Source organism: Dendroctonus ponderosae, unplaced genomic scaffold (assembly GCF_020466585.1).
Source record: "Dendroctonus ponderosae isolate FM_Combo_2020 unplaced genomic scaffold, Dpon_F_20191213v2 Dpon_F_20191213_9, whole genome shotgun sequence".
Lineage (NCBI taxonomy): Eukaryota > Metazoa > Arthropoda > Insecta > Coleoptera > Curculionidae > Dendroctonus > Dendroctonus ponderosae.
This window is the reverse complement of record NW_026019116.1, coordinates 3,625,300-3,646,467: the sequence shown is the minus strand read 5'-3', so window position 1 is coordinate 3,646,467 and position 21,168 is coordinate 3,625,300. Positions and strand designations below refer to the sequence as shown.

Genomic DNA, 21,168 nt, shown 5'->3' with positions numbered 1-21,168 from the left:
ATTTTCATATTTCAAAGCAAATTTTCCGCCATAAACGTATCTTTATTTTGGAATATTTCAAAAGAATTAGTTTTTCTAAATAACTCCCATAAAGAATATTATCCAAAAGAATTAGAAAAAAATTTACAAAAAAATTGTAAGCGCAAAAAGGTTGGCCGTTTGGGTACTTACAAAATCTCTTGGGTTGATAACTTAGAAAAAAAAAATTTGGGAGATTGAAAATCCCTATTCTGTTTGCCCAATTGAAAATCAAAGAAACATTGGTTTGGTGTTATAAATGGACATTTTTTACCTATATTTTAAGAAGGAATTCCTATTAGTACACACTTCTGGCAATATTTTCGACGCGACTTTTATGCGCCATTTCTGTGTGTTGAGAAAGCTGGATAGGTGGAAATGGACTCTCGAAAGAAATAAAGAATACAAATGAAATTTTCAGAACACCAACGGTAAAAACTAAACCGATCGCCATTAAACATGTTAAAACTTTGTTGATTTTTAACTGGACTTCTGCTTTCTGCGATACAACCGGTGGGGATTATGCACGGTAGCAAGAAAACCACAGAAACTAAACGTTTTTTAAAATCCTATGTCATTGTAGCAACTCTTAATCCTACTGGTTTTTAGAAATAAACCTCGAACATTCCGGAATACATATTTATGTAATCAAGAACGTTCGCAGTTCCTACTTTTGTAGCATCTAAATGGAGCAAATCAAGACATTGACTCACCAGAAAATCCTCTCTCCATGTCCATGTCCAGTCCATTTCCATGCTCTATCCATTCTGAGTCTGCAATTCTCGTTTCCGAATGTTCCGAAGCACAATTCAACACTTTTTTGCCATCTGATGACAAATTGTTCACGAAAAACGTAAAAAACTACCGATTTCAATTAATGATTTTTCCGTCACGTAAAAGTTAGATACCAAATGAGGTAAGTATATTTAAAATTCCATCCAAAATGTGTCCTAAATAGAGACCATCATCGACTTTTTTCGTGTTTAGGGCCAAAAAGAAAATGTCAACACCAGCACGAAAAAAAGTGAAAAAAAAATGATTTTTTTACAGAGTATTATGTTATAATATTTAATACATCACAAAAATTAGAACAGAAAAAACGTCTACATGAAATTGTAGCATCAATTTGCACAAAAACAGCAACTTGAACTTCGAAATGCGATTGGGTTTTATTACTCTGGTGTATTAAAATCCTTGAATTAACTGTTGCGGAACCACCAAGAAATCAAAAATATTTTCCCAATCTCTTTTTCAAAAGATGTCCAAATAAATCTGCACTCGAAGAGTTAAAATCATGCATATTTTCCTGGAACGCTCCTCATAAGTTCCGATTACGTCGCAAAAACCTCTAATCAGTCTTTTGATTTTAAGTGTGTTTCAGAAGGGAATTTATAAACTAAATATTAACACATTTGAAAATCTATAAAAACCTTTATAGGCGCAGATCAATCAAAAGTATCTATTAATTATGCGGCAAACCAGATAATTTTTTTCACGGAAAGCCGCTTGTTACCGTAAGTGTTTTAAGAAATGTTCCAAGCAAACAAAGTTAGTATTTTAGTTTATTTTTGGACGAAGGTACACATCGGTTATTGAATGTACAAGTTTCACGTTGACCAACTGCATAACTAAAGATAATCAATTTTATACGTTGGGTGCAACCAGTCTACATAATATAGAACTTATCTCCAGCATATATATCAACTAATTATACCAGCATATTCTTCACAGGAGAATACTATCTATGTGTTCATCAAGTATGTACATTGATTTCAAGCAATCATTTTTACTACAAAGAAAAGTACAATGTATACCGCAATGAGTCAAGAAAGACAATTTATCCCGACCTGGATGGTAAATAAACACTTAACAGAGCAACAATATGAAGCTAAAGTGGAGGCGTATTACACTTGTATTTGATAGGATTTAAAAGACAGTTTGGGTATACATTATACAAGTCTAGCAGTTCTCATTTGTTAACAATCAATAAATAACAAAAAATGTTCTAGTTAGCTTCAACAATATATATATAATTAATTTACCTTCTAATTTGCGAATAGAAGACGTTTAGCAATTTGGCCGAGTAGATTTATTTTAATCAGTCCTTTGAATGGTTGCCCTGTACATTAAAAAGGATAGTTTTCAAGCAAAACTCAACTGGCAAATAAACTCATAATTAAGGAGATTTTGCACAAAAACTTTAATTTCAATTGTGTAGAACCAGCTTATAACTGCACCAATTAGAATTAATGTACATCAGTACGATGGTCCCTTTCGTTTAACAGACGATTTTGTATAAACCTGCTCAACTGACTACAGAAAGGGAAAAGGGACATTGAATTATACCAAAATCTGAACGCAACTCCCGTACAGACTCCTTTTTAATGTACAGGGGAACAACGGAAAGACTACAGCTTTTTTGTTAGACGGACAGCGACACAAAGCTATTGTATTGGGAAATATTTCGCTTCAGAATATCGGCGCATGGACCCAGTACTCGTTCGAACCTGTTTGAAAAAAAAACTTGTATTACTATTTTTAATACGAATAAGATGCATGTTAATGGAGTTGAGAAAATTATAATTTTTTCAACCTTGTGAAGATGAATTGTTGCATTTAAGTGTTTAAGTTAAGTTAACCTTTGGTACCTACAGTACTACAAAAAATTGCAATAGACATTGTGAAAAATATATTCTCGGAAACGGTAAGAATAAGAAAAAGAACCGGATTCTTTTTTCAGCGTTAGGGGGAAGAAATTAGCGATCTTTTCCATGAAAAAAATGCCGGTGTGCACGTACCCAAATATAGCATGCACCGCGTCTCTTGCTGCCAATAAAGAATAAAATGCCGAATAAATGCAAGTAAAAAACCATTGTTTCCACAACAAAAATTGCCAATTGAAACATTTGCACTTTGAAAATTTGTAGAAAATGCAGCTGAGCCGCTAAGGAAACTTTGAAGTAAGAAAAAGAAGGTCCATTCTTTCCTCTGAAAGCCGAAGAAAGAACAAGTTGCCCTCTTACCGTTTTCTAGATATTTATTTTCAAAATACTCAAATCAAGGAATACTTTTTCTCCCAAAATCTCGACTATGGGAGTATCAAATGATTACAAATTGAATGCAGAATTCAGAAATGAAGAGAAACAACAACAACTTTTCACGAACTTATTTAAAAGCTAAAGTTGACGTGGGTAGTAAACAGTCTGAAACTTGAAACGAACTTTCTCATGCGCCACTCGCACATTTAAGGAAACACGGTATTTAAATTCCTTCTCTCTCTTCAGCCCTGTAGACACAATCAAACTACTGCATGCATAACTCAACACCCTGTATCAATAGCGCATTAAAGAAAGCGTATTCAGAAAAAGCGAGGGATCAGGAATCATTTTTGGTAGTTCAGTTTTTATTATTTATGTTCAATTTTCCTCTATTTTGTAAGTTATTACGATAACTTTGGACAAACATTTTTGTTCTGCCGTTAATTTTTTTCAATCTATACAATATTACTAGATGTTCCATAATTAATTGATCTTCCTGAATGATCTCTGAATTGGTAGAAGATAAATACCCAAGATTGCTTGATGAAAAGTACATTTAAAAAAATGTTGGCATGAAATAGGGAGTACAGATAATGATGTAGTCCGTAAACTACCTAAATGTGTTATTTTAAATGGGAAATAATAAATTTTAGAGCTCTTTAAAAAATGCTGTACGGTCGACTTAATCAATTTTTAACACATTGGTTCAACAGAGAAGTAAGTAGCAAGCGAATAATTCGTTTGCAATTTATTCAAAAGTTTTAAGAATTTTTTAAAAACTGTTGACCAGAGCTCCAAAATCGTCTGTTTTATCTGGAAATCAAGCATCTTAACAATTGTGAAAATGTGCATTTTTTACTGAAACATTCAATGCGATCTTAGTCATTGCGATCGTAGATAATTTTTATAGAGTTTTGAAGCTTTTTAATGACTTCACATTTCAAGCGAGGTAAAATTCAGACATTGCAAAGGCTTCAAAACATCACCGGCCGAAATCCGAATGTCGCTTGGTGATTGCTAAAAAAATTGCCAAATATTATTATTTCTTACTTACACCAGCCATCAAACCGTGATAAGAAAGATTACTTTGGACGCCTGAAGTCTACTCTCTACTGTTTGCAATAATCTCTTGATCCACGCATGATTTTTCCCCGTAGTATGTTTTTAGTTCCGAATTGAATCGAATAATACACAGCCCAGGATTTAAATTGCAAAAAATTATTTTCAGAAGATGTGTTAGATTACTTTGGAAATTAATACCGATAAATTATCATTGCTTCAAGGCCCATTTTTTATTTTTTCGTCAATGTTTTGAAAAAAATTATGCACCTCAGATAAAATGACTACAGGGTGGCAAATAAAAAAAATCAAAATTCCGAAAGTTCGGCATGCTCACGGTCAGTTGGAAAATGAGGTTTTTGTTTGAAAAGTTTGAAGATAAATCAAATAGCGCAAAAGCCGAAGATGCGAATCGGTTGAAGCTTTTTTTTATCACAATTTTTGGGTTTTTCCGAGCAACTCAAACTATTTCGGTTTCTGCTGACTTGTAAAAACAGTTTTTCGCTCGGCAATTCCATGCAGGTTTAGTTCTTTGTCAATAGGTGCGTAAAAAATCAAAATGTGCACCGATGTGCATTATCCTTGAAAAATCCATTAATTTTGAACATTACCTGGCTCTATCTAATTTGACACACTTGAGAGGCCCACATGCGACTACAGTGGCGGCTCGTGGTCGATCTAGCAGGAGGGCGATTTCTCCGAAATAGTCGCTGGGGCCTAAACGGCCCACTTCACGCGGCTCTTCACCTTCAGCACGCTTTTGCTTCACCTTGGCTGATCCTTCGACGATTATGTAGAAGTCATCACCAGGTTCACCTTAAACATTAGATAAATGTGAAACTGAATTGATATAAAGAGTCGTCTATTAAAAATCGGCCTAGAAAAGGGCTGCGGAATTTCGTACAGAATGTCTAAAATGTCCAATAGTACATCTATCGATTAAACTGGACAAATTCTCGTTTAAGGTGTTATTTATTCCGCTACCTGAGTGTTACCCTCTAGACAGCATCAGATGGGCCTGGGTAACACTGTGTTGAGTTGCGCCATTGAGTTTTTGCCGCTCTTTGAGTTAACGAGTTATAACTCATCGGTTAATGAGTTATAAGTAATTTATTAAAGTTTTACGAGACCCGCGACTGCAATTTCCACATAAAAAAAGGTTTTCCGAAAAACGTTTTACTACTTTCCATTTTCCCAGCAGCAGAACTGAGTCCAAAGAAAGTCGACGAGTTTTCTTGTAAAATCGGTCTCTTAATTTTTTTGCATAAAAGATTCAGTTTGCCAGTATTTTACAGTAAAGCGTTAGGAAAAACGCGGTTTTTCTGTTTAGAGACAGTGTTGTTTAGAAATATTGACCCAAAAGTGAAGAAACTCCAGTTTCCAAGGGTTTTTCAAATAAATGATTATAAACTTTGGCTTTTTCAGTTCGGGGAAATATTTTTGGAAAGACTTAGAAATAATTATTAGGGTTTTGTCCACAAATTGAAATTGCAAAAAGTTTTCCAAAAATGTTTGCAAAGCGGTTAAGGAGACGAGTGTTCCAATAAAATTTATTTTACAATTTTTCGCAGAAACTACCTGAAGATTGCCAGTATTTTAAGTAAAACTAAGAAATAATGCGATTTTTGCGTAGAAAGAATTGCTTAATAGAAACTTTGCTAAAACTGGAATGACCTGAAAATTTAAAGGAACTTTAGAATTCTTGAGAGCGATGAGGGCGGCGAATTTTCCAAATAATTTTTTGAAAACTTTTGCTCTCTGGTCGTTTTTTTCAAGATAATCTTAATTACTTTCGGTAAAAAACAGAATAAAATTATTTGATTTTTGAGCCAAATTCGAAGCAAAAATGGGTTTTGTAAAGTTCCCTGTAAACCGATGAATAAGGCGAATTTTTTGTCAAAATTAATTTTGCATTTTTGGCGGCTCAAAACACCCCATTATTGTCAAAAAAGAAGAGAATCATCAGAAAATAAAGCTTTTTTGCGTTTTCGATTAAAAACTTTTAATTTTGTGATCGGTAAAATGGTAGGAATTTATTTTCTCTCCCGAATTCGACACTGAAAAAAGTTTTTGTACATTTTTTACAAAGCTATAAATTTATCTTGTTTGTGCGTAAAAGTCCTCCCGATCGTCAACATTTTTAAGTGAAACTCTACAAAATAGAGCGCTTTTGAGTGGAAAGAAAAGCAAAAAATGCAGTCAAAACTAAAAAACCACATTTTTAACAAATTCTACAGTCTTCAGAGGAATGGAGGGGACGAGATTTCCAGATAATCTGTTATAAACTTTCGCTTATTTTGTTCGTTTTTTGATAGCAATTTATTTGATTTTTGTTTCAAATTCGACACTGAAAAGGGATTTCAAAACTTGGGGACCAAGGATAGGAAATTTAATTCATAATTTTTCACCGAAAATACCTTGTTTGTCAGCATTTTAAGTGAAGCTCTAGAAAATTGCGCATTTAGAGGAAATAGTAACTTTAGTATACAAACAAATAGTAACTTGAAAATTTTAAAATTTGAAGACATTTTAAAAATATTATTAATAAATGGCCTTTAAAATAAAGTTTAAAAAAGCGTGAGAAAAAAATCATCAACATGATGTTCATAACGCGAGTACAAACACTGGCAAAAAAGAAACAAAATAAGTCGAATCGAGTAGACCCCAATCGGGTCTATCGGTTCTCAAATTCTGGAATTTACGTAAAAACGTCGTTTTAAATCAGTGATTCTTTAATAAACTCCGCCCAATAGAATATCAGATACTTCGTATTGGCTAGTCGTAAAATTGACGATGCTTCGCGTTCTAGGGTTCAAAAAATGCGACTTCAACCTTTTTTTACCTTGTCTGACAATAGTTTCGCTATCCTCGAAGCTGACCGGCTCCAAAGCGTCCGCCACCGTTAATCGCTCCCACTTGTCGAGATTTTCCAGGATTGACACCCTCGATAAGAACTCCTCGTACATTTTCCGCTTTCTGATAGTGGAACCCATCAATATTCTCCGGTAAGAGTCTCTGTGGAATAGACATGTTTTAGGTAATTTTTAAGGAAAAAGAATTGTAGAATAATGCACCTGTCAATGCCCCACAACTTCACATCTGTTTTAGCCTTTACGGTTGCTGCTCTCGGTGTTCCATAGATGAGGGCCAACTCACCGAAACTGCCTCCTTCTCCTATGGTTACAACTAGTTCATTGTTGACGTATACCTGAAAGAAAAAGTTACTTTTAATGCAACGTTTCGGTTCCCGTTTAAAACCAAACAAGATTTTCGTCACAGAAATATCAGCTTATAGCATACAGGGTGTCTCACGGTCAGCGTCCATCAAAATATATCGGGAAGTAATGCGATTTGAATCTTGCAAATTTGGATAATGGCATTTTCGGAGACGCTCTTTTCAAATGAATCATAATCTCTCGATAATAAATTATCCGAAAAAGAAATCTAGCAAAGTGGAAAAATTACAGTTTTTATTATTCGTCAAAAAAAAACTGGAAAAACTTCAATATATTGAATAACGATGATACGTTGCTGATTCATTCAAAGGACGGTATTTGCATAAGTTTGTGGAATTTATATTAAATAAAAAAAAACAAAATACGTGGAATTCTGGGAGATATTTATTCACTTTTTGAATGTGTTCAAAACTGACACTTTCTCTCGTTTTTTTCTAGTGATTACTCCCTTTTATTCAAAGACATTTTTTTTTTCGAAAAACTAAAACTGTCAAAATTACATTTTTCAAAGCTTTTTGTTTGTTTTTTTTTCTCAAAATGCGCTCTAAAAGGTTTTTGAAGAATTTTTGATGAAAAATTGATGAGTCAAGGCATTTGCTTTTAGTGAGAATTTTTCACGTATTTCTCTTAACACTGGCCTCAGGTGGACATTTTAAATTCAGCAAAAGCAACAGAATATCAATCTTGGCATTGTTAACAAAATTCTAGGGCATTTGAGGTCAAAAACCCGAATATATGAAAAAAATATGTTTTGCTGTTGAGGTTTTTCTCTAAATAACTTTCTTAATCCTGTCCCCATTTGGATCATTCAGACTGGGTTGTAAAGAGCAAAATCTTCTGTAAAATCTGATTTTTCGGCAACTCAAATCGGTTAAGAATCGTAAAATTTATTACGATTTGAACGTCGAGCAAAAAAAATTGTATTTGACACTTTAGATGGATTTAAGGGCCAAACAAGCATTTTGAGACACAAAAATCGCAATTTCTCTAAACAAAATAAGATTTCGATGTTTCCTAAAAAATGCCGTTAAGAAAACTATACTGGGTTAGAAAACTGAAAAATTATGTCCAATTTATAATTTCTAAGCGAAAAATATTTTGAGTTTTCACACTATCTAAACGCCAGATGCATTTAAATGTCGAAAAACATTTAGAACTGTTATACTTTAGGCAAACTTTAGAAGCATTTGAGCGCTAATAAAGCATTTTTGGAGACGAAAATCGAAATATTTTATTGAAAATTGTACGAAAGCCGTGAACCTGAATTTTTGTAAAAAAAAATTTGCGCTTGCTTACTTAAAAATTCACATCTCCCAGCCTAAAGCAGACAGGCAGTTGCATCTTTTACCATCTTTAGTGGACACTTGGCCCAATAGACGTAGAAAGTTTCAAAAAAATCCATTCGGAACCTGATTTTTGTCGGCTTTGTAAATGAGACTCACAAAATTGATGGTGTCAGTCAATTGCGCCCACTTACTTAAAAATTCGCAACCTCCCGCACTAAAGTCCATAGGCATTTAGGTGTTTTATTTCATACAGGAAACACCCTGTATATTAAGGGATGTTAATATGGATTTGAACAGAACACTACTTCGATTCGATCCAAAGTTGGATTTTTTGGACGTTTAGTTGCTCGCTATTTTTCCCCGAAGACAATCGGATACAAAATGATTTCTGACTTATTTTCATAAATAATTAAGGATTTAGATCGAATAAATTTGATATTCCATTAATGTAGTTAGAAGATTGCAAAACCGATTAGAGCGCCACAACATTTTAAACGTTCGTTTTTCCAGCTGGCCTTAACGATGACCAGATTCGACTTCCCTGGATGGCATGAATGATCCTGTACAGGTAAAGATACTCACCTCCACTTCGCCTAAATCGATAACGTAAAAGTTATCGCCTTCATCCCCTTGTTGAATGATCACCTCTCCTGGCAGAAAAGTAGCCGGGAACATGGCATCGAAAATATCCGACCTTTCGTTCTCGTCCAAATGGGAAAATAGCACGTTTTTCGCAATGGCTTTGGATAGAGCTGCCATCGTTTTATAGTCTTTCGGGACAACCTGAAATTGCAATCATATTAAACAGTGCCATCGTCATATAAACATTTACATAAAAACGCAATAGCCAATAGCTAAATGATATTCGATGGTGTTTTGAGTGCCGCGTATGGAATTTTATGTGCTCGTGTCCGCATAGTCTCTTTGTTGCCTTCAATCCAATCGATAGCCATTAAAAAATCCCCAGAATGGCATCACTGGATCCATTATAAAATTAAAATGGACACTTGGTCTACATGATGGAAAAACCGCCATCCATTGCTGGTCTAGTAGCTGCTCTTAACAGGGCGTGATTGATCACCGGGTTCATTTTCGGAGTAAAAATGGAGGTAAACATGGAAAAACGTTCGTGGCACGAAAAGGTCAGACGTGCATTTTTAAATAGTTATCCGTGTTGCACTTCTCCAGGTGAAAACTAGGTTTTAATCCTCCCGGAAAAACCACGAATGCATTTTTTGTGTACACATTTTAAACACTTCTTCATTTTTCATCACCAAAGTCCGTACTTGGTAGCATAGCTAGAGCATCTTCTTCTGTGACCGCTTCAACGACACCTCTTATAAAATTCGATAAACCTACCAGTTCTGCACTGGAAAAAAAGCAACAGAATGTGAATGAGGCAGATTGCTGAGAAAACATTGTTGCATAATTTCTGATCGAGTTTTATGCATATATCCGAGCTTTTGATAACAATTTTTTTTTACGAGTTTCCCTATCATTCCTAAACACCCCCAGAGGAACGACGCCAGTTTTCAATCACCCTGTACGGTCGTTTTGAAATCACGATTTCAGCATCTCTGATGCAATTTTTTCTGCAAAGTTTAACTTTTTCCTGGATTGTCACCACCAAAGATCTTACTTTTTTGACATAGCTGGTAGCATCTTCTTCTGTGACCGGTTCAGCGGATATGCCGCCTCTTCTTCTAACAGGCGCTTGGGCATGGGTGGGCAACGGGGACAGATCCTCGGTGTCTTCCGGGGACTGTGCCTGATTTTTCGCATCTAACGCTTGTTCCTGAAACAACATCAGAACATGCTTAAACACATCAACTTTTTTTTTATTTATAAAACTAGTAAGTTGAGTGTCTCCTTCGTCATAGAGCAATGCGGAGTTTTAAGACTATTTTTAAACTTGCGGTGCAAATTATAATACGGGGCCGATACGCAAAAGGGGTAATTTGCATTTCAGAATATTCATAACGCATTTGCTTGACGCAAAACCCTGTGTGTGAAGTATGTTCAAGCTCTTTCCGTCCAATTCAGGTAATGGATGGCCTGTTGATCAGGCTCGACAATGTCTAATGGTCTGGCGTTTTTATATTGATTTTGGCGTGAATTATGACACAAATCAATCATATAGGCGTAAGCAAGTGGGTGTGGAAGAGCATCAAAATGTCAAGGATATCGCTTGTTAATTGCCACCGTTTTAATATCGGTTCAGACTTCTAAAGCGGTAGCAAAACTAGCTAATTAAAAGTGGTTTAAAAGATGCGCATAAGCGAAGTGATTGATTTTTTCAATTTCCAATATTCGTTGAAAACTACGATTGATTTATTAAAACTTCTTTTACAAACAATTGTTTCGCAAAACCATCATTTTTTAATACACATTTTCAACATTTGGGTACGTCAAAGGCAGGTACAAACTTTTTTGAAAATTTGTTTATATTTGGAACTCGATGCACGTTGAACAAAATCACCTAACCACGATGAAGCCCAGAAGTCCATGCCTAAATGCGCATTTTTTGTTATCTACACTCGGACTAAATCAACTGAGAGTAAAAGGAAAGCAGTATTGATAACAGCGGATGTTTGCCAAAACACAACTCTCATTATTGGTGAATGTGGAATCAATACTTAATTCCATTTTGGCTCAGTTTTTAGTCCGGATGCCAATCAAATTTATTTAATAACCGTTTAGAATAATGGTGCTTGCTCAAACGCAAAATTAAAACAGCTTCTGCTCCGTGTTAATTAAATTTAAAAAAATCCGGCTCTGGCTAAAATAAATGGCAGATTTATGTCCATGTTTAATTCAACAGCACTGTTGTTTAGAAGGCATTTTGTATAATTTTTAAATGAAAAACAAGTGACCTAGATTGCTTGTGTTAAAATGCGTTGTTAAGGATCAAATTTACATTAATTTTCGTTTGCATGCAAATGTTGCCTAATGAGGATCTCGGCGGCGTTTTTGTCGTTTGAAATTAACTTCCAAACGGACGCAAAACTTAAAATATTCAAACGAAATCGAGATTCATTCATTCGTTCCCACTGCGTAATCTCATGGATCCGGTACTGATCTAGTCAGATTTGTGGCAACTTTATTAAGTGAATCGTGCTCACTTGCGGATCCTCCCGTTTAGCCAACATTAATTCTGCACCTGTTTAATTTTGGCAGCACATCTGAACACAAATCGTATTTATTTTAGTTCAGATATTAGCGATTTTACGAGACAAAATTGAAGTTTCAGAATACGCAAACGGAGTACTACAGGAAAAGATTCAACAATATTACCGCAACATTTACTTTAAAGATTCAAAAGAGTTTTCAGCTTTCTAGTTGGACTGATGTAGGATTTATCCCAAATATCAGCCTCACTTTTTAAATCTTATGTGCGAATTTCATCAAAACCCTCCAGCGAGTTAAAAAAAATTAGCATGTTTTTTAAACGTCTTCTCGTTGCAAACATTTTCACTTTTTAAATGATAATATTATTCATTAGAGAAAAGTTCTTTTTTAAAAAGCATTTGAGGAAAATATCAGAAAGCTTCCAAATAATTGAACTAATTTATGATTTCGCCCACGTTCTTATGCCCGGACTGCACGAACTGGAAGAAGCTAAAATGAAAATTGAATTTGATAACCCCATAGGAGCAGCCGCCAATCATTATTTGCTATTGGCAGCTGTCCGTCAATCTTTAATCCAATTTGCGTTATTACTTTAAGCTGAAAGTAAATAGAATTGCAGTAATAAACGATCAAGAGCTAATCTAGAGGGTTTTTCAGATAATCTTTTATGAACTGGGATGCGAGAAAAACAAAAAAATGATGATAATGTTCAAATGAAATTTACCATTGAATATCACTGTATCATCGAAATGTCACATAAACTTAAAAAACAAATGAAATACCCAACAAGCAGTTTGTAAAAAATTAAAAAACAAACTTGAACATTTTATTTGCGAATTAATTAAACATCTACCCCCACACTACATGTGATTGAAAGCAGTTTCGACACACCGTGGTAGCAATCGGATGCGCTGATCCATCTTATGTTTCAATACTTGTTGCCGATATGTGCGTTACGCTTAGTCATCAGGCAAATGACCGAAATTGATTGAAATATAGTTTTAAAATATTTCTTTGCAGTGGATGAAAAGCGGTTTTGCTTGGGGATAAATTGGACGTGGCCATCTAATAAAGGGCGCGCTCATATTGCGATAAAAATACTCCCATAAAGGTGTGTTAGTGTGCACACGAACGCGGTGAGGCCCTTATTAATGACATAAAGTGTATTTTTCAGTAGCCGTTAGAGTGTGATCTAATATTGGATGTAATCATCGGGACATTAAACATACCATAACAGCACATTACCGATAAAGTAATTTTAATTATTTCCATCGATTAAAAAAATTTATTACATGTTTACTGATAATTACTTAAATTTCCATACTTATGCGATTACATTACTGACTTAATGAAACTGGAACGCAAATGAGAAAAAACTGCATTATTATCATTCAATCGAATACTTGCAAAGGTTACGTTGCTCACGAAAAGGTCATAGAGCTTTCATGTCGCTGAGCAGGAAAACTGCGGAAAAACTGGGCAAATTTGACCGCCTAAATGAAATCTGATTGGAGGTGAACTCTGTTTGGATCGCGGCCAAGAAACTTGTTCATTATTAAAAAGTTCAGTTTATTATTAAGGATATGCGTCTTCCGGGATTGCAATTGGAGAAAACTAATTTTATCAAAATAGATGGGCTTGCCCGGCCAAATTGCTGAGTTTTTTTGGATTTTTGGTCGTGCAACATAATTTCTTCCTGACGTTTCGCACACACGAGTGGCTGGCATCTTCAGAGGTGGTTTGCTGGAAATTTTACACCGTAGATGCCAACCGTTGCTGAACTCCGATACACTTAATTCCTTTTTTGGCTTCGAGTTTTGATTTTTCTTTGGGGATTTGGTCTAGGTAGTCGTGAGAATAAACTTTTTTAGCTACCAAGTTATTCGGCGATTAATTTTTTTCCGCCTTCGTCAGGACTGGAAGAGTTATTAAAAAATCAATCAAAAATATGACCCATGAAACACATGGGAACACAAGTTAACAGAACCTACTCTCTCAGACCTGAAGAAGGCGGAAAAATTAACCGCCGACAGCTTGGGAGCTAAAAAGTTTTTCTGATACACCACTGCCCAGACCGAATACCCAAAGAAAAAACACAACTTGGACCCAAATAAATATGTTTCTATTAAATTTTTTGGTTAGAGAGTATGTTCATATTTGTTTCATCTTTATTTTATTTTTTGTTTTACCAAAATAAAGTATTTTGTTGCTTGTTAACAATTTTGCGGGAGTGTTTCTAACGGGCTTCTAGAGCCGACTTCTGCGAACAGTTTAGAGATTAATAATATTTTTAAATTTCAGAATTTTTCGTTTGTAGCCAAGTTACTTTTTCTTTAAAATGCTCAATTTTCTAAAGGTTCACTTAAAAATCTTAAGGTATTCTCCGCGAAAAATTATGAAATAAATTTCGAATCCTTCGTCGCTTTGTAAAGCGTTTAGAAATCCCTTTCCCGCTTCGAATTTGGAACAAAAATAAAATAATTTTCTATCATAAATCGAACAGAATAAGCGAAAATTTATAACAGATTATTTGGAAATCTCGTCACCTCAATACCTCTGAAAATGTGGTTTTTTAGTTTTAACTGATTTTTTTTGCTTTGCTTTACTTGTACGTTATATTTTGTAGAGTTTCACTTAAAAGTACTGACGATATGGAGGTCTTTTATGCAAAAAGTTACAAGATAAATTTACAGCTTTGTAAAAAACCCATTTCAACTTCGAATTTGGCTCAAAAACCGAATAACTTTATTCAGTTTTTACCGAAAGTAATTAGGATTATTATTTGGAAAATTCGCCGCTCTCATCGCTCTGAAGATTTAAAGTTCCTTTAAATTTTCTATTAGGCAATTCTTTCGACGCAAAAATCGCATTATTTTCTAGTTTTACGTAAAATACTGACAATGTTTTAAGTGAAATATTATAAGATACATTTTATTGGCACACTCGCCCCCTTAACCGCTTTGCAAACACTTTTGGAAAACTTTTTGCAGCTTCAAATCATGGACAAAACCCTAATAATTATTGCTGGGCCTTTTTAACAGTAATAAAACAGAAAACCGCGTTTTTCCTAACGTTTTACTGTAAAATACTGACAAACTGAATCTTTTATGCAAAAGAAAGAAGAGATCGACATCACAAGAAAACTCGTCGACTTTCTTTGGACTCAGTTCTGATGCTGGGAAAATCCAGCTGACTTTTTTAGTTGTCTGAACAAAGTAGTAAAAGGACACTCAGAAAACATGTGGATGGCCTCTTTTTAACATGTGAAAATTCCAGTCTCGGATCTCGTAAAGCTTTAATAAATGACTTATAACTCGTTAACTCACAGAGCAGCAACAACTCAATAGCGCAACTCAACACAGTGTTACCCTGCTTCTTTCAACATTCTACGCTAATTGCATCGAACTCGCGGTTAAACGATCAGTAAAGCAGGCAGAAGAAATGGGTTTAGTAAACGCACGGCGCAGCGTGGAAACATTGAACATTGCGCCTTTCAATGGTCCTAAAGAGTAAAATAAGACATGAACTCATCATTTCAACACGCGACGTTTGATCCGCGTTTTGGCACTGCTACAATTTCGTATCCGACAGATTAAAATATCCAAAGTCGTCAATTTTTAAAATTCCATCGAAAATCCTTGCCAAAATTAAGCCATTTGAAAACTTTCCTCTGGGAGTTTTGATTCGCATCAGCAGACCAGAACAACATGGACCAAGTTAATACCTGATAGTAATAATACTGTTGCTGAAGACTCAATCCGGTGAACGCATTGCTGAGATTCATAGTCAACTCACTAAACCCACGCGCGGGCCGATTGAAAACTTGAACAAATCACCATTTCCCGCACTATGATCCAGCGAAACGAAGATCAGCAACTTTCAGCAATCCGACTAAAAAAGATTAAACACTTGATATGCGTATTTACGTAAGTTGATTGTCTGTGACGATGCTCGACAGTTCAAACATTAAATAAAACCATAAAAGTTATTTAGTTGTAACACGCGGTCTACGTCCGATTTATCCCAAAATGTATGCGGACGACACCTATTTCGCTTTGCCCATCTCTTTCCAGTACACCTACAGCAATTAATAACGTAACTTCGTTATCACTAGCTGATCATTCAGATAAACATGGATATGAAAAGATCATCACACCTTATCGGATGCCTTAGCGCAGCTTGTTATGATAAAACATTTTACCACCTACTTACAAATGCCAGCATCTCCACCTTACAAGCTACTATTGTTATTTTTTTCATTTTTCCCGAGTTAACTATACGCAAACATAAGGAAATTAAAAAGCGAACGCAACATCAAAGGAGAAATAACTACCTAATCAATCAGTAATTGCCCATCCCCGTTTACCTAACGTTGAACATCTTGAAGCCGGGAAAATGGAAATGTACGATTTCCGAAGTTTAATTTTATGTGGAAAAGGCCGCATAAATCACGGGATAATGAACCCAAAATAAAGCAATTTATCATCCTTCACAATGAATATGACTGAAAATCATTAAATTGATTTAGTAGATAAATCGACGTAAAACTGGAACTCAACAACGGAGCATTTAAAGATGTTTGCTAGTGGATTAATTCGCATTCTTTCAAATGTTGGAACTCATCAGCATTAAGTAACGATTTCATCAACAGCAAGACTACAATAGCGCACATTAAGTGCACTTCCTCGATAAGCAGCGGAAAATATATGCCAACTATTGCCAATCTAAGGAAGTATAATTATCGTTAATTAACCATGGTGCTTTCTGGGTGATAGAGTGAAATCTCGAATGACGCAATGTGCAAGATTAAAGTCTACCACACCATTATTCAGTGAAACGGGTTGAACTTTTACAATGTAACAGAAAAACAAACGCATCATTAGTGGGTTGCGCTCATTTGCCTTATCGATGTTGGCATTTCGTTAAAAAAGCGAACTGAACTTTACTTTTAAGCGAACAAATTGGCTCCATTCTTTGCACTTGCGTGTCATCAAGCGAAATACAAATATTGTACAAATACAGAATACTTAAGAGTTACTGACAAGTCTCAAAACGAATTTCAGCTTTTAAGTGTAGCTTAAAAATACGTTGGCTGATTTGAGTGAAACTTTGGCAATTTATCAAAAAAATTATCGTTCATCTGCTGGCCATTGGATTAGAGATAAACAAGACAATCTGTTATTTTTTACATTATCTGTTTTCATGTGGCATTCAGATAAACTCATTAAAAAAGCACTGTTTTTGCCTCTGAACTTTTTGTAAATAACGTACATAATGCTTCTTTTTTAAGATTAAGTATTTAGAGGGTGATTTTAAAAGTTTTTATAATATTTTTTTGGAAATGGGCTTTTCCTGTGCAAATAATGGCTATTAAAAATGGGCCAATTTTCCAGCCAATTTTCCTTTATTTCCGCAAGAAAAACCGAACTTAAAAAAGTTCATAAGAACGACCGCTTTTACGCTCTAAACACGACCCGAAAATATCTGCCTACATCATTACCGAATAAGCAAAAAAACAAATAAACAGACATATTTTTCAACATTTCTGTGCTCTTTGTAAAATCCTGTCTTTCCGTCTAAAAAAGTTGGTAAACGCGTACCGAAGAAATACCAAATCTCCATTCTTTAATACATAGATTCAATTATATTTCAACTGCGATTGAAATTGAATTGAATCCTACTCAACATTTCTGGATCATTCCGTATTCCATTCGTGTCGTTTTGAATCCTGCGCAGCAATTTTCTTAGGAATCTACTTGAGTGGCATAAACTTTCCTCTTTAAGGCGTCCCTCCCAACTCCTCCTTGGGGGGCAATTAATAAACTCTCCTTTACTTTTCGATCCACTTGTGTGGAAAACTATTCCTTAATTGGGCTGTTATAGCAGCACTAAAGTGCGACAGGCATTTGTTAATAAAAGTTAAGTTAAATCGCCTTCGCTTGGGCCAAAGAATATCGCATTACCATTTTGAGCATGTGGTTACGCCACGGGGAACATTAATAATCAAACATACACAAAGAAAAAAACAGGTTTAAGAGAGACAAAAATCAAAAAACATATGCGTTTTCCTCGAATTTCCAAAATAGAGGCCAATTTCTCTCCTCGGGCCAGCGGTGTTCCAGACGACCGAAAATATCTTAATCAAAACATTCAGTGGTGCAGTTGGATAATTTTCAATTAATCAAAAGACGGAATTAAACCTTCCCGGTTAAACGAGGCAGAATATTTCCGCTGAATCACGCAATTTTCGCTTTCCAAGATTTTTGGGCTGTAAATTAACGATTTTTTAAATCAAAAATTTTTTGCAACTGCAGGCAGTCTAAAGATTGTAAATTCCACCACCGAATGGTTTAAAGTGAAAAACGCCTGTACGTTTTTTCTGGATTTCGCTAGAAATGCTTGCAAATGAGACAAATGGGGAAATTCCTAAGAATTAAAGAAAAAAGCCACAAATACTTTTCATTGACTAGAAGAAAAAGGGTGCCATTGATCTGTTTGAATAAGTGATGAATCTTGGTATTTTTCGATATATTTTAAAAGTTGCAAAGTTGTTTAAAAAAACATACGTTTTACTACTTTCACAGTTTTTAAGGATTCGAACGAAACACAAGATTACTTTCACAAGCTTCATACATCAATGCAAAATTAATGCAAATTCACCTATTGATGTCGACTGTTAATGTATGTTATGGCCATTAAATTAAATTAAAGTTAAAAATTAAAATTGATTTTATTATAAATTAGTAACAATTTATACATAAGTTCTAGCACTGAAAACGTCACAAAATCGTGCGGTAGAAAAACATAAATAAATGCCTCAGAAAACCGCAGGTCTTTAAAAATGCCATAGTTTTTTATATATATTAACAAAAAAACGTAATAACGACATTTCAGCACATTTCCGAGAAACTAGAGTAGTTCAATGCTTAATCAAAATGTTTCATTAACAAAAAAATATATATTATTCTGTAAGTGGCACAATCGCGGGATTTACTTTTTCAACTCTATACAAAATTCTAATAAATTTAAAACATTTTCTCAAAGTACCTAATTTTCCTTCTATTTTCTGCTTATTTGTACTCTCGCTCCCGTGTGGACCTAAAACACACATTTACCATCCAAAATACACAACAGGACATACGAAAATAGTCCCTTTGAGGGCGTAAATAGGCAAGCAGCTCGTACATATTTTAGTGGGGAAAAGTTATAGACCTTTCAATGTAATGAAAAAGAAGTAATGAACGGTATACCCCCAAATTTTCCCTATTTGGACATTTAATTTTGGGTAAAAATAGAACAAGCATTGTTAAAACGTTAGTGGCATGTACATATATATAGATCGGTGGCAAAGTCAATAAACAGTCATTTACTTATTTTGGCAGTTTTGAATGTGTATCTTACACCAAAATTGTGTTCAAAAATCCGTTAAAAAGGCGCATTTTGCACAACAAAGCTCATCAGCAACATTTGCATTGATTTAGCGATAATTCCATTAGAATCCACAAGTTGGAGGCATTGAAGCAATTCTAATGGGATTAAAGGTATACACTTTCATTATGTAACATGCAAATTATTGGAGAAAATCTGAAAAAATAAAAAAATGGTGTGTTTTTTGCATCTATAGTTTGTCAAAAGCGAAATCAATCAGCGAATAACAACATGATTTTTCTTATATTACCTGCGGCATTGTGAAGGCTCAAAAGGCCACTGCCGGCCTGATAACCGAGTTCAACACCCCCGCAAAACCAAGACAAAACTTGAAATCTATTAGAATATGGTCACTTCTATCGCTTCGCAAAGTTCCAAAATAGTGTTGATTGGCCTCCAAACTAAATTCACCCATAAACTTCACACAAAATTGGAGATTTGAGACCGTCTTTCGTCAAGTCCATAGCTGGGTTGATGGTTATTTTGGTCGCGGAGATCATCAGTTGTTCGTGCCGTCGATTTATAAATAAAAGAACTGGACAGACGACGCCTGCTTGACCCGACGCGAGGAGCGCCAACGTCAAAACTGCCAAGGCGGGAGAAAGTATTCGGATGTTTGCTGCTTTTCCGCCTTCTCCTGGAGGCATTTCCATCCAGGGAATGAGCAAACGCTCCCGTTTTACCTCCCCCAAAGTGACATAACTCCTACCTTCTTAGTTAAATATTTAATTACGTGTCTTAAGAGGCCACAACAAATCTGAACGTGCAGAGGACAAGCTATGTTTAACGAAAAAGAGCTGCGTATGCAGTTTAAGTGCTATTTTGTTTTCCTTGATTGAACTTGAATTATTTATCTGTTTTGGACAAATAGGTCAAATAGAAAGTTGCCTGATTGTGGCAAAAATATCTAAAGTTTGGCTGAGCTGATGCAATCATTTCACTAAACCTTGGATTAGAAAAACATATTAGATTAAATAACCACGTTAATAAGGTGTGGTTTCAAACACAAGCAAAATTCAAGTATCAAACGCCCTGTAAAGATCCGAAAATGATCAAAAACTCAATTTTCACTTGGAGTTCTCAACTTCTTTCAGATGCCAGTTTCGAAAAAATCAAAGTAGCAATTTAAACATTCWGCTGTTCGAGAAAGTTTTTGACGCTGATGCTCAGTCCAATCTAAACGTTTCCAAAGTCTTCAAACTGAAGCGTCAGAAACAGCCAATTCTTTGAGAAAATATCCAGTCAGGGAGTGATAATCAAAATACATAGTGGAGTCAGGAAAACAGTGATAATTAAAATACATATAGTATGTACGCTATAACTTTGGTCGCACGTCATCAATCGTCGGTCGAGCGTTGTTGCCATACCCGCCATAAATTCTAGCAGCAGTATTAAATTATCTCAATGCTGTCTCGCTTTTCCTGATTATTCTTTATGGAATAACGGTATATTTGAAAAGCATAAATATACCGTCAACGCAAAAATCATGGACAAGTAGGTATATGACAAATGCAACAAGCAAGCGTCATGCGTCTTTAAAAAATTCTACGATCGATTCGGCCGGATTGAAATTTTCACCAACCTAATAATTTTGAAGATGAACATAAATAAAGAACGTCGCTTTAAATTAGGTAGTTTTCTAAAGTTCTTTCGTATTTTATGATTGCTTAAAGTTCTCCAATGCCCAAAACACAACAAAAAAATCGACTTATCACACAAATTTCACTCATAATTGCTTATATGTTGTAGTCAGATTTCGTCACTGATGACGTACGACCAAAATTATAGCGTACAGAACAGACTATATAAAGGGTGGCTCACGAAAATGGGCGCTCGAAACTCGACAAATACAGTTTCGATACTTCCGAAAATTTCAAATTTTGCTCAAGCGTCTCTGCTCTTACACCTACAATATTTTTCGAACACTTCGAATTTTACCGGAAATAGACCAATTCGCTTATTTTAAATAGAACA

General features: G+C 35.0%; 1 protein-coding gene across 3 annotated transcripts in view; it reads right to left on the bottom strand.

Annotated features, from left to right (window-relative positions):
* Positions 1–1,562: 1,562 nt before the first annotated feature.
* The window catches only part of LOC109535872 (cAMP-dependent protein kinase type I regulatory subunit), a 53,690-nt gene continuing 34,084 nt past the window's right edge, over positions 1,563–21,168 (bottom strand). The window contains exons 1-7 of one of the 3 annotated variants that reach the window (XM_019901888.2): positions 19,445–19,989; positions 10,277–10,432; positions 9,220–9,420; positions 7,190–7,323; positions 6,958–7,130; positions 4,727–4,931; positions 1,563–2,525 (exon numbers count right to left, since the gene is read on the bottom strand). In XM_019901888.2, coding sequence (XP_019757447.1) covers positions 2,441–2,525; positions 4,727–4,931; positions 6,958–7,130; positions 7,190–7,323; positions 9,220–9,420; positions 10,277–10,432; positions 19,445–19,453 — 963 coding nt within the window. In that variant the 5' untranslated portion in view covers positions 19,454–19,989 and the 3' untranslated portion in view covers positions 1,563–2,440. Of the gene's footprint in view, positions 2,526–4,726; positions 4,932–6,957; positions 7,131–7,189; positions 7,324–9,219; positions 9,421–10,276; positions 10,433–15,490; positions 15,753–19,444; positions 19,990–21,168 lie in introns of those variants that run through there. The other 2 variants (XM_019901887.2, XM_019901886.2) reach the window with 2 other exon arrangements.